This window comes from Rhincodon typus, chromosome 6 (genome assembly GCF_021869965.1).
Source record: "Rhincodon typus isolate 14 chromosome 6, sRhiTyp1.1, whole genome shotgun sequence".
Classification (NCBI taxonomy): domain Eukaryota; kingdom Metazoa; phylum Chordata; class Chondrichthyes; order Orectolobiformes; family Rhincodontidae; genus Rhincodon; species Rhincodon typus.
In genome coordinates, this window is record NC_063337.1 from 32632410 (window position 1) to 32647828 (window position 15419).

General features: G+C 39.0%; 1 protein-coding gene across 1 annotated transcript in view; it reads left to right on the plus strand.

Annotated features, from left to right (window-relative positions):
• Nucleotides 1–15419, plus strand: part of flt1 (fms related receptor tyrosine kinase 1) — a 157869-nt gene that overhangs the window by 44368 nt on the left and 98082 nt on the right. The window contains exons 9-10 of the mRNA XM_048597647.1: nt 98–267; nt 4452–4608. Of these exons, the coding sequence (XP_048453604.1) occupies nt 98–267; nt 4452–4608 (327 nt within the window). The remainder of the gene's footprint in view (nt 1–97; nt 268–4451; nt 4609–15419) is intronic.

Consider the following 15419-nt stretch of genomic DNA (forward strand, 5'->3'; position numbering starts at 1 on the left):
AAATGCTTTTGTTTTACCACTGAACATACTTTACAGACTTACATAGTTGCCTCAATGCTACTCAGTGTAGTGTAATGAAATCTCATTCTGTCAACAGGTTAAAGAATGGGCAACCTATTGCTGAAAGATCTACTCGCTATAAGATCACTGGCTATGTACTGACTATAAGAGATATTTCAGAAGAAGACACTGGCAGTTATAGTATTATACTGGAGCTCAAACAATGGAACCTTTACAAGAACATCACATTCTCTCTTAATGTAAATGGTGAGTAAATGAAGGCCGTAAATTTCTGCATTCTCATTCTGAACAAAGACCTCCAGAATCCATCTCATTAAAAATTCTACACTTTGGATAAAATTGATACAGAGTGTTATTTCATTGGTTTCAGAAATGAAAATAGTTAAAGCATCAGTTTAAACCAGATATTTTTCAATGTGTTGCATTGATTTGGCTTCACAGCAATCTCAAAATATCTGAAGTTGATGCAAAATTCTGCTTAATCTCAAAACTTAAGCTGTACACGTATATTAATTGAAAAAAAAATCTGCCCCTTACTTCCTTTGGATAAGTTGCAAATTTACTGGCAGTGCTGGAGGCTGGTACATTGTATCATATACCTTTATAGAGCTGTCAGTTTTTGTGTTATGCTCTCTTTCACATTTAAGACACTATAACTATAAACTTCCTGCCCTTGCAGTAGATGGTGTCACTAAAGTACCAGCATAATACCTGTAAACAAATTGCTACGAATATTCTAGGTTCACTTGAGCTAATTTAGAGGTGAAGAGGAATGTCTTCCTGCAAGGGAGTCTGTTCAATACGCCATCTAAAAATTGACATAGACACAAAATTGATGGACTCCTTATGAGGGCTGCCAATTTCCTGATCCAACATTCCTCCAATTATTGTGGCTAGAGGATCAGATGTGCTCATATGCAAGAAATCACTGTTAACTATATAGGAAAGAATAATTCCAAACAGTCCAATCTCTGAGATTGGGTTCAGGCAATTATAGAAATAAGGTAAAGCCAACATTGGATGGAATACATAACAAAAGCAAGCATTATAAATTCACAGGGAAAGCAAATGTGAGGTTCGTCTAATGGGCGATCTGTGCATGCGAGGAGATGGCTATTGGAATTTCACTGTTTTTACCAGGTGAAGATTTTGCAGGTGATACAAACATGAAGAAAAACCTTTTAGTCACCTCAATAATTACCTCAATAAAATAGAAAGTTAAATTAACCCAGGTATTTGAATTTAAAAAAAAAAACTTCCTTGGCCTTTGTGAAGGTGGTGGTTAGCCCCCCACTGGAACCCTGAACTTCCACTGCTAGGCTAGGAGAGCAGACTGTGGACATCTCCTGACCCAGAAGTGGGGATATTCCTTTCAATTTAGGCCAGGCAAGCTCAGGGATAGTGCAGAGGATTCCAAGGTTGAAACTGGATTGTGCAGAAGTCCTGCCTTGGGGCTCCAGCACGGTGTCCAAAATATGTGTCCAAACAAAGCTACTGAGAAATTTATGCAGGTAATTTCTGTTTTTCTCATATGGCATACTGGTAGGCTTTTGCTAGTTGTATAGATAGAACCATCGTACTAATTAGTGCTGAAATGGGCAGAGATGTTGAGATTCAGTATCCAAGCATGATAACCATTGAACTCTAGATGTATACACACCCATTCTTTTGTGCTAGATGCCAGTGCTATCTTCCGGATTCTGTCTATCCAAGTGTCACTGCTGGATGAAGGACATTTTCTTTCCGCATCCTGGAAGAACCCATATAAGGAACATACAATGTGCCAGCCACCATCAGGATCAATACACCCAATTCCAATACCAGGTTAATCACCATCTGGTCAATTAAAGCAATTTTGCAAATGGCTTTGGAATTGATCATTTGATGGACCCCATTTCCTGGGTCCTTGTTAAGGAGGCAGTGATTTTTATAAAGTATGATTCCATGGTGCCATAACTCCTTGAATATCGCACCAAAATGGGACCATAGTAATCTTTATTTAATTCCTACTCTCACATTTTCTAGAGAGAATCTAAGTTGCGCGGTGATGCTGCAGTTGTTTCACTGTTAATTAGTAATTATATGAATTAATTATACTTATTTCATTATAGTTTAGTATGAAAAATTTTGTAAGCATCTACTTCTGGCAATACTTCTCATTTAATGAGACAACACACCAGAGAAGTAGGTGTGCTGACATCCATGCTCAATCTGTAGAACTCCTGATTTTCCAGTGACTAAATCTAGTTGCTGGAAAATTCAGGATCTTCTGAAACAGGGGCATGATTCTCCAGTCTACACTTGTATTGTACGTGTTCTGAGTGTGGAGTGGAATTTCACAACACCTGTCATAATCATAAATAAACAACAAATACAAGGGGTTTTAAAAAAGAAAGTTAAAGTTAAGAATGGTATTTTGTAAAAATTGGTGGGACATGTGGTTAGTTGCTTTAAGTGATCCGCAGCATATAGAATTGTTTTTTTTTAAGAAATTCAGATTTAGCATGTCAATACTAGCATCTTTGAAACTTACTGCATATAAAAGACAAATCAGTGTAGACCAGCTGATAACATTGCTTCATACAGTGAAATCAGCATCAGCAACCATCTATGAGCAATGACTGCCTGTCAATAAAATGATTACAAAACTTTGGGAGCAGTAAAATGTCCATTTACTTTCATTGTCAAAAACCATTTGTAGTGATGGCACGAGATGTAATTGTCACCATGTATTTGAAGCTTCATCACTGGTTTTCAAACCAGTGAACACCATGGGAATCCAACTTGGCAGATAGTGCTGACTATATATCCTTTCAAAAACGTGCATTCAAGTTCCCAATGATACTAGTCTTTTGATGTGGATTATAGAATAAAAGTAACTGAAGGGCATGGAAAAAAATGGATCAGAGAAGAAGTGTGACATAATACCCATTTGTTGACAAAGGGACAGGCGATGGTTGAGTATATTGTATCAGAGGGGCAGTTTCTTAACTGTATGAGAAGACAAGCTATGAACATAGAGTTGCTTAGGAAAGCATGGATGGTTGCTGTTGACAGGTTTCACTGTATGAGGTTAATACTCTAGCCAGGCAAAATTCAAAATAGTAACAGAAACACATATAAGCAGAATTCTTAGAGAGATCAGGATCACAAAGTTCTTAAATCTTTTCAGATATTAGCAAACTTCTTGGTAAATACCAGTTTACCACAGTCATGTATTAAAAACAATATTTTGAATTTAAATCTTAGTATAATATTGCATGTTTTAACTGTAATGTTATATACTGCCCTACAAAATGTATTTGGACAATCCCTTTATAGTTAGCAGCCAGTGACATAATGCCATGTTAGGGAATGTTCTAGAGCAACTGTGGACGCTAAAAAAAAACACATTCTTGCATCCTAGGTGCCTCAGCTTTACCCAGAATGGAAAAACTGAAGCAACTCTCAGAGTTTCAAAAAGCTATCATTATTGACTATCACTTGTGTAAAAAGTCTGCCCACGAAATATCCAGAAGGACTGGGATACCAAAGTCGTCTGTGAACTTCATTATCAACAAGTACAGGAAGAGAAGCAATGTAGACAATAAATCCTGCCCAGAGAAAGCAAAGAAGATCCATGGCGATGCCCATCATTCCTTGAGGAAAAAGGACAAACAAAACAGAAAAATCAACCGTAAAAGTTTATTCAGGTTCAGCAGGGGCATGTGAGTGCAGTCTGCTGTACAGACACCTGCAACATAGCAGCAGGACCTTGCTATTTGTAACTTTGCTAAAACTGTGAGATTCTGCTTTGAAACAAAAAAAAAGAAAACATGTTCAGCTGCTCAAGTGGGTACCACAGAAGTGCAGAACTGAATCCAGCAACCACTATGGCCGGAGCCTGAACACTGTCTAAAAGTATGCATCACATACTTTTGCTTTCCTTCCAGCAATTTAACAATCTTAACAAACTTGTGACAATGCTAAAATCAGAAGATAAACATTTTTATTATGAATGGAGAACTTGCAAAATCGTTGGTTGAGGAGATCCAATCTTCACCAAGAGTGGACAATTCACTACAAAAGCTGAACTATTTGGGACATAGATCACATACTTGTTGTTCGTTCAACCATTCATTTGTCTTAATGCTGTAATATCTCTTCTGAGGATTGTTCAAACACTTTTTGTAGGGCAGCATTTTTTTTCTTGAGATTGCATCTTCACAGATAACTGTGAAAAGTTCTATTTTTCTCTCATACATAAAACTGAATTGTGATAAGACAAACAGGAGAAGCATGAATATATCACACTGCAAGGATGGTACTGTCTTCAGTTAGCCTTTGAATATGTGAATAAGGCCTTAGTGTGTAATGAGATGAATTGTGTCTTTTTTTTAATTTCATTTTTTTATTTGGCTTTTAGTTTTCTAATTAATTTGTTTTTGCAGTAAAACCACATATATGTGAAAAGGCAGTGTCCAATCAGAACTTTGATCTCTTCCCATTGGGCAGCAAACAGACTCTGTCATGCACTGCCTATGGCATCCCTATTCCTAGAATTCTATGGGGATGGCAACCTTGTGCCCAAAGTAGTTCAAAAGCACAGTAAGTAGATTTGTTTGACTTTTCATTTATTTACATTGTTAAGTACTATTAACAATATGGGTTAAGTGCAGGCTTTGGGTTTACTTACATTTATTTAATAAAAATGTCAACATGTTTAATATATATTTCATTATAGTAATTTCTCATACCTTATAATTGTGGCTAGCTACAAATTGAAATGAATATTTTTATAAATGCATATATACCAAACACAAAATAAAAAGAAATGAAACAGTGTTAACTATAAATAAAATCCTCAGGGCAGTCAGCATTTTAAAAGCTTAGTTATTTTGTTTACCTAAATAGGCTTTTTCATTGCATTAAATTATCAAAAATGGAATTGACTTCGAGTATCATTTTATTCAGAGACTTCCATTGAGCATCCTTTAAAGATTCTGTAATACAAAGTGTATTTAAATCTGTTTAGAGGCTGGTTCTTCTTTTCTCAAAGCTGCTCCCCACCTTTTACCTTTGAACTCATTTTTGCCCACTGGTTGGAAAAGTCTATACAACAGATTAATGGTAAGAATTGCACACAAACGTGTTTGACTGGGATTTCAAATAGACAATGTTTCACACTTGGAAGCTGTTGGCAAACTGCCTATGATAAGCACTTTCTGTTTGCACTTATGGTATTTTCAGGAGGCATGTATTTAAATAGTCAAAGATTAATGTGAATCTCTTTATGTAGAGTTAATCATGGTTTAACATTTATGAAGTTTTTGATTTTTGTGTATCTTTTCATTTTCAATGACACAGTGTTTTATTGTTGATGCAAGAAACATATAGTGCCTTGTTTAGAAATTTGTTACTGTGGCCCAGAGTTATGCAGAGATGGAACAACTCCGAAGCGATTTAAAAACGTGCCTGGGACCCAATTCTAGAATTCCTGCCTTCATTTTCATTGCCCCCGCTTTTCATTGGTGTGGGTCATGAGCCCTCATGCTGCAATCCTGACCTGGCTGACTCCATTGTAAGGGTAGGAAGTCCTCTGCAATTTTAATGGAGTTGTGCAGGCTTCCCTGTGCCTTGTGATTCATGGTCCCTCAGAAGAGCCATGAACCGTAGTCTGGTTTTGAGAACATTTTGGAAGGTAAATTCAGAAGGTCTAACTCATGCCTTTCAGTGCTGTATCCATTTCAACACAATACCCACGCTTGCCCTCCAGACAATAGCATGGCTCCCAATAGCATCCTTTCTAACTCAAAATGAGCTTGTACCCGTTCCATCCTTATTTAAACAGTATCTGCAATATTTATGTAATCAGAGTGATATAATATCAATGGCAAGTGTGGAACTGCTGGGACAAAAAAAAATCATCTGTTTGCAAATCTCTTTCCTTAAAAAGCTAATGTTGTCCATACAACCCTATACAGTGTCAATCAGACAGATCATTAAAGAGCCAATAATAGAGGCTTGGAGGCATGCATTAGAATTGAGTTGTCACGGAGACCATAAGGGCTCAAGGTTGGGCAGAAGTCGGAATGGAAATATAAGAGGCCATGGGTGGGATCATGAGGGGTAGATGGCCTAAAATCTTCTAGTACAATGGAAGTGGTCCCAGAAACCAAGGTGAACCTTCTAACCAGCTCAGCTCGGCACACAACTACCACCTTGGCCGCCGATGCTCTGCAGTCGGCAGGCCCGACTCCATTCGACATCTGGCCCCCCAGGGCAAAATTAGTGTATCAGGGCCCTTTTAAACCGGCCGGTCTGGTGAGCCAGGAAATGTCCTGACTTTAGCTACGCACCCCAGTAGCAAAAACCCCTGCCCTATGTATTTAACCAGTTTAATTATGGACATATGCTTATCTATAAATGCTGAAATTTAATCTACATTATTTCTGCTAATTCTCTGACCTGTCAGTTGACTTAGAATAAAGAAAGAGCAACATACAAAAGTAATGAAGCATCTGTACAAAGTCATTTTTAATGATACTCCCTGAATGAATGATGAAGAAAGCAGAAAGTAACCCTTTGAGGATTATGACAAAATATCTTGAACTAAATCATAGAGACATTTGTTGTTAGAAATTGTTGGTTTATTCAAGAACCGTTGCTAGAAAAGCAGAGCAGAGGTGTTTTTCTGGTTCTGCTTCATAATATTATTAAATCCCAAACAAATCATCTATTGCAGATGTAGTGTGTCTATTTTCAAGACTACAAAGGAATTAAGTCCACTAGTTAATAGAACATTTTGTGGAAGGATTTAAGACACATTTGAAGAAAATGTCAAAAATGAATTTTGCTGGCTTTCTGTTTTTTAATGTGCTTAATCTCCCCTTTGTGTAAAGATTTGGCATAATTATTGTCCAATGATAAAGAGAGCTTTGATGTATATCTGCTGTTTTTGCCACTTTATTAAGCTGTTTATTACTTAATTTAAATAAAGAGTCTTGTAATCCATTTGAATTCAATGTGTTATGCTAATTTCAGTGTTAGCACTCCTAACAATTTGGAATATTTTCCCAATGTGCACCTGATGCTGAGCAGTGCAGCTTCCTATCACTTTTGTGTTGAACAAGGCTTTGTGCTACATCTGACTTTGCACAAACAGAGGTTTACTAGTTCATGTGGTGTAGGGAGGCACAGCAACATTAATTATATTTTCATCTGTATGATCTGGAATTAAGCATAGTGTTCTCACCTGGCTATAAAGTAGTTATTTAAAGCAGCAAGTTATTAATGAAAGTGATCTCGCAGCAATGGATGGCTCACAGATCATCCTATTTGGGCCTTCATGTAGGGAAGGAATAAGTTAAACTTTTTCGAGAACTGAATCAAAAGCAGGGCTTTGCATGGCACAGATCATTTCTCAGAAGATCATGCATGACACATCAAAGTTTTTTTTTTCCGAATATCCACCCACTGTGTGTGTGGGGGGCCGACTGGTGGTATGATTTCTCAGAAAAGTTCTGCCTGTAGCCTCATACAATCATTTTGAGGAGAAAATGAATAATTACTCGGCCTTGAGGTACAATTTAAGACACATTGAGCAGGGGGGGAAGAGTGCTGAGGCTGAAATTGGTTTTTCCATTCGCACTTTGCTAAGCGCAAACTCCACTCAGTTTAACATAACGTTTTAAATAGTTATAGTTTCAGTTAAATATCTAGGCAGTGATTTTTGTTTTTAGATTTTCAGTCAGATCTTCAGCTTATGTGCTGGCTTTGAGAGAGTTTTCTGGCTGCTCCATTTTTAACTCCATTCAGAACGGAAAAGAATTTCTCCAGCTTTCCTTGTTTGAGCCCAAACAAAAGCAACATTTAATTATAATATGATTTTCATGCATTTTTATTGCTCCTGGAACAGGACAGGGTTTTTCCAATTACAGTTACAAAATTTTAAAGTTACTGTATGGAAAGTAAATGTGTATGCATGTATAGGTGCTATAAGGTTCCAACTCAGAAAATATATAATTATCCAACATTTGGTTGGATGCATTTTGGAAATAATCATTGCCTGGCTGCAATATATGGATGTTACCTTCTGATAATCAATACTTGAACTCTTTTGGGATAGAACAATATAAGACCTAATATATATATGACACATATCAGACCTCACTCTTAAGAGCCATTTGGAGTTCCAATTCATCTGAATAGAAATTGAACTAGCAGGCATTTACTTTATATTTCTAACCAACTCAAAAAGTTGTTCATAGCAGCAATTGCAAATCTTTTTTCTTCATTCACATGATGTGGCTTTACTAAAAAGGCCAGCATTACTGCTCATCTGAATTTACTGTTAAGATATTGTTAAGCTGCAGTCTATTGCCTCCCAGATGGGGTGGTGGAGAGGAGGGAAGATGAACAAGCCAGAGATCATGGTCCACATTGGCATCAATGACATACATAGAAAGGGGGTGAGCTCCTGAAAGCGGATTTTAGGGAGTTAAGAAAAAAAGTTTAAAAACCTGGACCTTTAGAGTAGTAATATATGCCCGGTGCCACATACTAGTAAGCATAGGAACAGGAATAGGAATAGGAGGATTGAGTGATCGAACATTAGGGTGGCAGAGTGGCTCAGTGGTTAGCACTGCTGCCTCACTGCACCAGGAACTTGGGTTCAATTGCAGCCTTGGGCGACTGTCTGTGTGGAGTTTGCATGTTCTCCCTATGTTAGTGGGTTTCTGCCAGGTGCTCCAGTTTCCTCCCACAGTCCGAAGATGTGCAGGTAAGGTGGATTGGTCATGCTAAATTGCACTGTAGTGTCCAGAGATATATAGGTTAGGTGGATTAGCCATGGTAAATGTGGGGTTATGGGGATGGGGGTGAGGGGCTGGGTCTAGGTTGGATGGTCTTCAAAGGTCGGTGCAGACTCGATGGGCTGAATGATCTCCTTCTAGGTTGTAGGTATTCTATGCGGCAGGACAATTAAAGCAGGAAAGAGGCTATCAGATTTCTGAGGCTTTCAGGCCAGCTCTGAGGCATTCTAACCTGGGGGACTCATACAAGCAAGATGAGATGGATCTTAACAGGACCAGGAGTAATGCCTTTGCAGCGAGATTTGCTATTGCTGTTCGGGTAAGTTTAAACTAGACTGGGATTGGGAACCTGAGAGGGAGTTCAATTTGGAACAAAGCAAAACCAGCTGTAGAAAAGTAGTAAGTGAAATAGGAAGACAGATAAAATGAAGTTCAGCATCAAATAGGTGTAGAATGTAGAATAAAGTTTAAAAAGTCAAAGCTAAGAGAACTTCATTGGAATACATGCAACATCCACAATGAAGTAAATGATCTGAGGGTGCAAATGGAAGTAAATATGTATGATTTAAGTGCCATTTTGGAGATGTCTTTACAAGGTGACTCAAAGTGGGAACTGGATATTCCAGGATGTTTGTCATTTAGGAACAATCTGCAGAGGGGTAAAAATGGTGGGGTGGTATTGTTAATAAAGGAGGAGGTTGGTACGTAGTGAGCGAATTTTAGATTGGACATCTTGATCCATCAATCAGTTTCTGTGGTGGTAAGAAACAATATGGAGTAATATAAATTTACATGGGTTGTTTATAGACCATGAAACTGGAATGGTATTCTTGTGCATATATTAGTAAGAAAATTAAAGCTGCATGCAACATAGGGAATACAGTAATAAAGTGCAGCATCAATGTACATATAAACAGGTTAAACCTAATTAATTCTAATGCTGTGAAAAAGGAATTCTTGCAGTATTTACAGATGGGCTTCTCAGCAGTATGTTAAAGAGCTAATTAGGGATCAAGGTTTTTTAGATAGAGCGTTATATGATAAGAAAGGGCTTATCAACTTTGCTGTAAAGGAGCCATTATGAACTAGTGACCCTTAAATTTGAAAATGATATTGTTCTTTAGGAAACTAGGATTCTAAATCTGAGCAAAGCAAACTATGAATATATGAGGGGCAAGTTGACTATGGTTGATTGGGAAAATACATTAAAAGGTAGGCTATGGCTAAAATTTAAAGAAGTATTTTAGGTTTACAAAAAAAAAATACGTTTTCCCCAAGACATGAAATCCTAACATGTGAGGAGAAATGTAGTTACATTTCTACTGTGACTAGAAATAGAAGTTAGAGTAGATCCAAGGTTGTAGCTTATAAATTTGTCACAGAATTGGTAAGCCTGAGGATTGGCTACAATTTAGAACCCAGCAAAGGATGATCAAGAAACTTATAAAGAAAGGGTAAAGAGAATATGAACGTAAGCTAGAATATAACATATGGAAGACTGCAAAAACTGCTTTAGGTATATAAAAAGGAAACGATTTGGAAGGACAAAGATGAGTCATTATAGGTGAAAACAGGAAAATTTATAATGAATAAGGAAATGGAAGAGAAGTGAAACAACTTGTTTGTGTCTGTTGTCACAGAAAAGGTACAGAAACCACACACCCCCAGCCCCAACAAGGGTCTTGTGAAAATGAAGAGGTACAATGGCTCGGTGGTTAGCACTGCTGCCTCACAGCACCAGGGACCCAGGTTCGATTCCACCCTTGGGTGACTGTCTGTGTGGAGTTTGCACATTCTCCCTGTATCTGCAAGGGTTTCCTCCAGATGCTCCGGTTTCCTCCCAAAGTCCAAAGATGTCCAGGTTAGGTGGATTGGCCATGCTAAATTGCCTGTAGTGTTCAGGGATGTGTAGGTTAGGTGGGTTATGGGGGATGGGTCTGGGTGGGATGCTCTGAGGTTTGGTGTGGACTTGTTGGGCCGAAGGGCCTCTTTCCACACTGTAGGGATTCTATGATCTAAAATAAATTGGTATTAATAAAGAGATAGAACTCAAAAATTATTGGATTGAAGGTTGATCAATCCCCTGGACCAGATGAACCACAAAAGATTATAAGATGTAGGAGCAGAAATAGGCCATTTAACCCATCAAGTCTGCTCCGCCATTCAACGAGATCATGGCTGATCTGATAATCCTCAAATCCATTTTCCTGCCTTTTCCCCTATAACTCTCAATTTACTTGCTAATTACAAATCTGTCTATGGCAGCCTTGAATACACTAATGACCCAACCTCTGCAGCCCTCTGTGGTAAAGAATTCTACAAATTCACAACCCTCTAAGAGAAAGATTTCTTCCACCTCCCTGTCTTAAATGTGTAGTGCCTTATTCTTAGATTATGCCCTGTGGTCCTAGACTCTACCACAAACAACCTTTCCACATCTAACCTTTCCAATCCCTGAGAATCTTGTAAATTTTAAATTTTAATCTTCTATTTTCCATATTATATAAGCCCAATCTACTCAGCCTATCCTCATATGGCAGTCCCTCCATACTGGTATCAATCTAATGAACCTTCTTCTGAATTTCCTCCTTTGCCAGTATATTTTCCCTGAAATAAGGGGCACAAAACTGTTTGCAGTATTCCAGCTGTAGTCTGACTAGTGTCTTATAGAGCTTTTGCAAAACTTTCCTATACTCCACACCATTTGAAATAAAGGCCAACGTTCCATTTGTGTTCTGTTAACTTGACATCACCAATAGGGAAAATGTTAGAGTGTCTTATAAATGTGTGTTTGCTGGACACTTTGAAAATATTGATATCCTTCAGCATGGGCGGAACCAACACAAGGGAAATCGTGTTTGATATGAAGAGAAATTTGAGTGATTTATTCTCGCTTGCATTTTACAGTGAATTATACAGTAAAATACAGTGAAAAGCTTCAACTGTCACCATAGTCCGGCGCCATTTTGAATAGTTTAAGAATAAAAAGAGTAAAAAGATTTCACTGAAAGAGAGTCTATCCTCATTCCGCTGCCTCTACTATAATTCCTGGGTTCTCGTCAACGACACTTGTGGTGCCATCCGTCCTCCATAGACTTATTGTTGTCTGCACTGGGCGCACCAATGTAGGAATCGCCATCTCTTCACCGCTGGGCCCACCTCGCTGACACCTAGTCCCACGCTGAACCCACACTGAACCTGTTTGAATTTTTTGAGGATGTTACTGATGTCATAAAGGACTACAGTCAGTGCCATGAAATTGGATTTTAAGAAGGCTTTTTGTAAGATCCCACATGGGAAGTTCATAAGCAAAATTAGACCACATGGGAGTAATATACTGATATAGATTGAAACTTGATTAATAGAGAACAGAGAAAAGGAACTAAAGGCTTAAGCTTATTGCAAAGGCTTAGCGATTGAACTGCAGATCTTACAATTTATGTAAATGATTTAAACATGGGAACCAAATATAGGATTTCCAAAATTGCTAATTAAGCAAAACTAGACATAAGTATGAGTTATGAGGAGGTTGAAGTAGGAATTGAGGGGATCTGGACGTGATGTGAAAGACAAAAACGTCACAGTTGGAATATATTGTAAGTGTAGTTATCCGCTTTCCACAGGCAGAACATTTATTAAATGGTAAGAGATTCAGATATGTTGATGTCCAAAGCGTTCTGTGTGTTTTTGTTCATGAGTCACTAAGAGCTAGCATGCAGGTGCAGCAAGTGATTAAGGCAGTAAATAATATGTTGGTCCTCATTGCAAGGGATTTGAGTACGTGAGGAATGATGCAATTGTGTAGTGCTCTGATGAAACGATCCTTTGGTGGATGGTGAACATATTTGGACTCCTTATCAAAGGAAGGATGCACTTGCCATAAAGGGAGTGCAACATACATTCAGTAGGCTAGTCCCTGGGATGGCAGGTTTATCTTATAAAAGAAGATTGAAGAAGCAGAGCCTGTTCCTTCAACAATTCAAAGAAGGAGAGATAATATCAGTGAAATTTACAAAAGTGATTTGTGGATAGGAATTTTTGTCACTTGCATTTGACAGTGAATGATACAGTAAAATACAGTAAAAAGCTTCAACTGTCATCACAGTCTGGCACCATTTTAAATGGTTTAAGAATGAAAAGAGTAAAAAGATTTGACTGAAAGAGAGTCTGGTGATTCTATAACTGGGAATTCAGTCTCAGAATAAGCAGGATGCCCTTTGAGATGAATGTGAAGAGGAATTCCTTGACTCCAAGACAGGTGAATCTTTGGAGTTCTCTATCCCACAAGGCTGTGGAAGCTCAATCATTAAGTATATTCATGATAAATGTGGACATAGAGAAACTGGGGAAGAATGTTGTAAAGGTAAATGATCAGGTTCAAAGAGCCATTGGATTACTCCTGCTCCTATTTATACATCTTAAGTTCTAATGTGTGGCAACAATGCTCCTACAGTGCTGTTAGGTCAGGCGTTCCAGGATTTTGACCTAGTGATAGTGAAGGAATGGCAATTGTATTTCTAAGGCAGGATAGCACCAATCAGCTATCTTCCAGGTACTGATGTTCCCCTGTATACAAAAAGGTAGGCCATTCAGCCCCTCAAATCTGATCTGCCACTCGACATAACTAAGGATGATCTCTAACCTAATGCTATATTCCTATTTTTGCCACATATCCTTTAATATTTTTGGTATAGTGCTTTTTTTTCATACATTTTATAGGCAACGCTTCTGAAAATCTGAAATGAAACAGAAAATGCTGCAACAGGGTAATGTTGGCAGATGTAAAGGAGAGGGGGACAAAATTGGAAGAGAGACAACCATTAACGGCTGACATGGGGTCCTGAAAAGGAAATTGGGAGGTTAACAATTGACAAAATAGAATTGAAAGAACAGAAAGTGGCTCTCTTGATAAGATGAGCTTGGAAAGGGCATGAAGAGAATGTATGGAATGAACTGCCAGAGAAAGTGGTGGATGCAGATACAGTTACAACTTGTAAAAGACATTTGGACAGGTACATGAATAGGAAAGGTTAAGAGGGATATGGGCCAAATGTAAGCAAATGGGACTTGTTTATTGGTTGACTAGTAGAAAGCAAAGAGTAGGGGTAAATGGGTGTTTTTCTGGTTGGCGGTCAGTGGCTAGTGGTGTGCCTCAGGGATCAGTATTGGGACCGCAAGTGTTTACAATTTACATAGATGATTTGGAGTTGGGGACTAAGTGTGGTGTGTCAAAATTTGCAGATGACACTAAGGTGAGTGGTAGAGCAAAGTGTGCAGAAGACACTGAAAGTCTGCAGAGGCATATAGATAGTCGAAGTGAGTGGGCAAAGGTCTGGCAGATGGAGTACAATGTTGATAAGTGTGAGGTCATCCATTCTGGTAGGAATAACAGCAAAATGGACTATGTTTTAAATGGTAAAAAATTGCAGCACGCTGCTGTGCAGAGAGACTTGGGTGTCCTTGTGCATGAATCGCTAAAAGTAGGATTGCAGGTGCAGCAGGTAATTAAAAAGGCAAATGGAATTTTGTCTGCCATTGCTAGAGGGATGGAGTTTAAAAACAGGGAGGCTATGCTGCAGCTGTATAGGGTCCTGGTGAGGCCACACCTGGAGTACTGTGTGCAGTTTTGGTCTCCATACTTGAGAGGAGATATACTAGCACTGGAGGGGTCCAGAGGAGATTCACTCGGTTGATTCCAGAGTTGAGAGGGTTGGATTCTGAGGAAAGACTGAGTAGACTGGGATTACACTCATTGGAATTCAGAAGAATGAGGGGAGATCTTATAGAAACATATAAGATTATGAAGGGAATAGATAAGGTGGAGGCAGGGAGGTTGTTTCCACTAGCAGGTGAAACTAGGACTAGGGGGCATAGTCTCAAAATAAAGGGAAGCAGATGTAGGACTGAGGTCAGGAGGAACTTTTTCACCCAAAGGGTTGTGAATCTGTGGAATTTCCTGCCCAGTGAAGCGGTTGAATGTACCTTGCTGAATATTTTTAAGGCAAGGCTAGATAAATTTTTGAACAGTAAAGGAATTAAGAGTTATGGTGAGTGGGCGGGTAAGTGGAGCTAAGTCTCAAAAAGATCAGCCATGATCTTATTAAATGGCGGGGCAGGCTCGAGGGGCCGGATGGCCTACTCCTGCTCCTCGTTCTTATGTTCTTGTGATAGAGATAGTAGGAACTGCAGATGCTGGAGAATCCGAGACAACAAGGTGCAGAGCTGGATGAACACAGCAGGCCAAGCAGCATCATAGGAGCAAAAAGGCTGATGTTTCGGGCCTAGACCCTTCATCAGAAATGGGGGAGGGGAAGGGGGTTCTTAAATAAATAGGGAGAGAGGGGGAGGCGGATAGAAGATGGATAGAGGAGAAGATAGGTGGAGAGGAAACAGACAGGTCGAAGAGGCGGGGATGGAGCCAGTAAAGGTGAGTGTAGGTGGGGAGTTAGGGAGGGGATAGGTCAGTCCAGGGAGGACGGACAGGTCAAGGGGGTGGGATGAGGTTAGTAGGTAGGAGATGGGGGTGCAGCTTGAGGTGGAAGGAGGTGATTGATGGGACGAAGAACAGGTTAGGGAGGCGGGGACGAGCTGGGCTGGTTTTGGGAT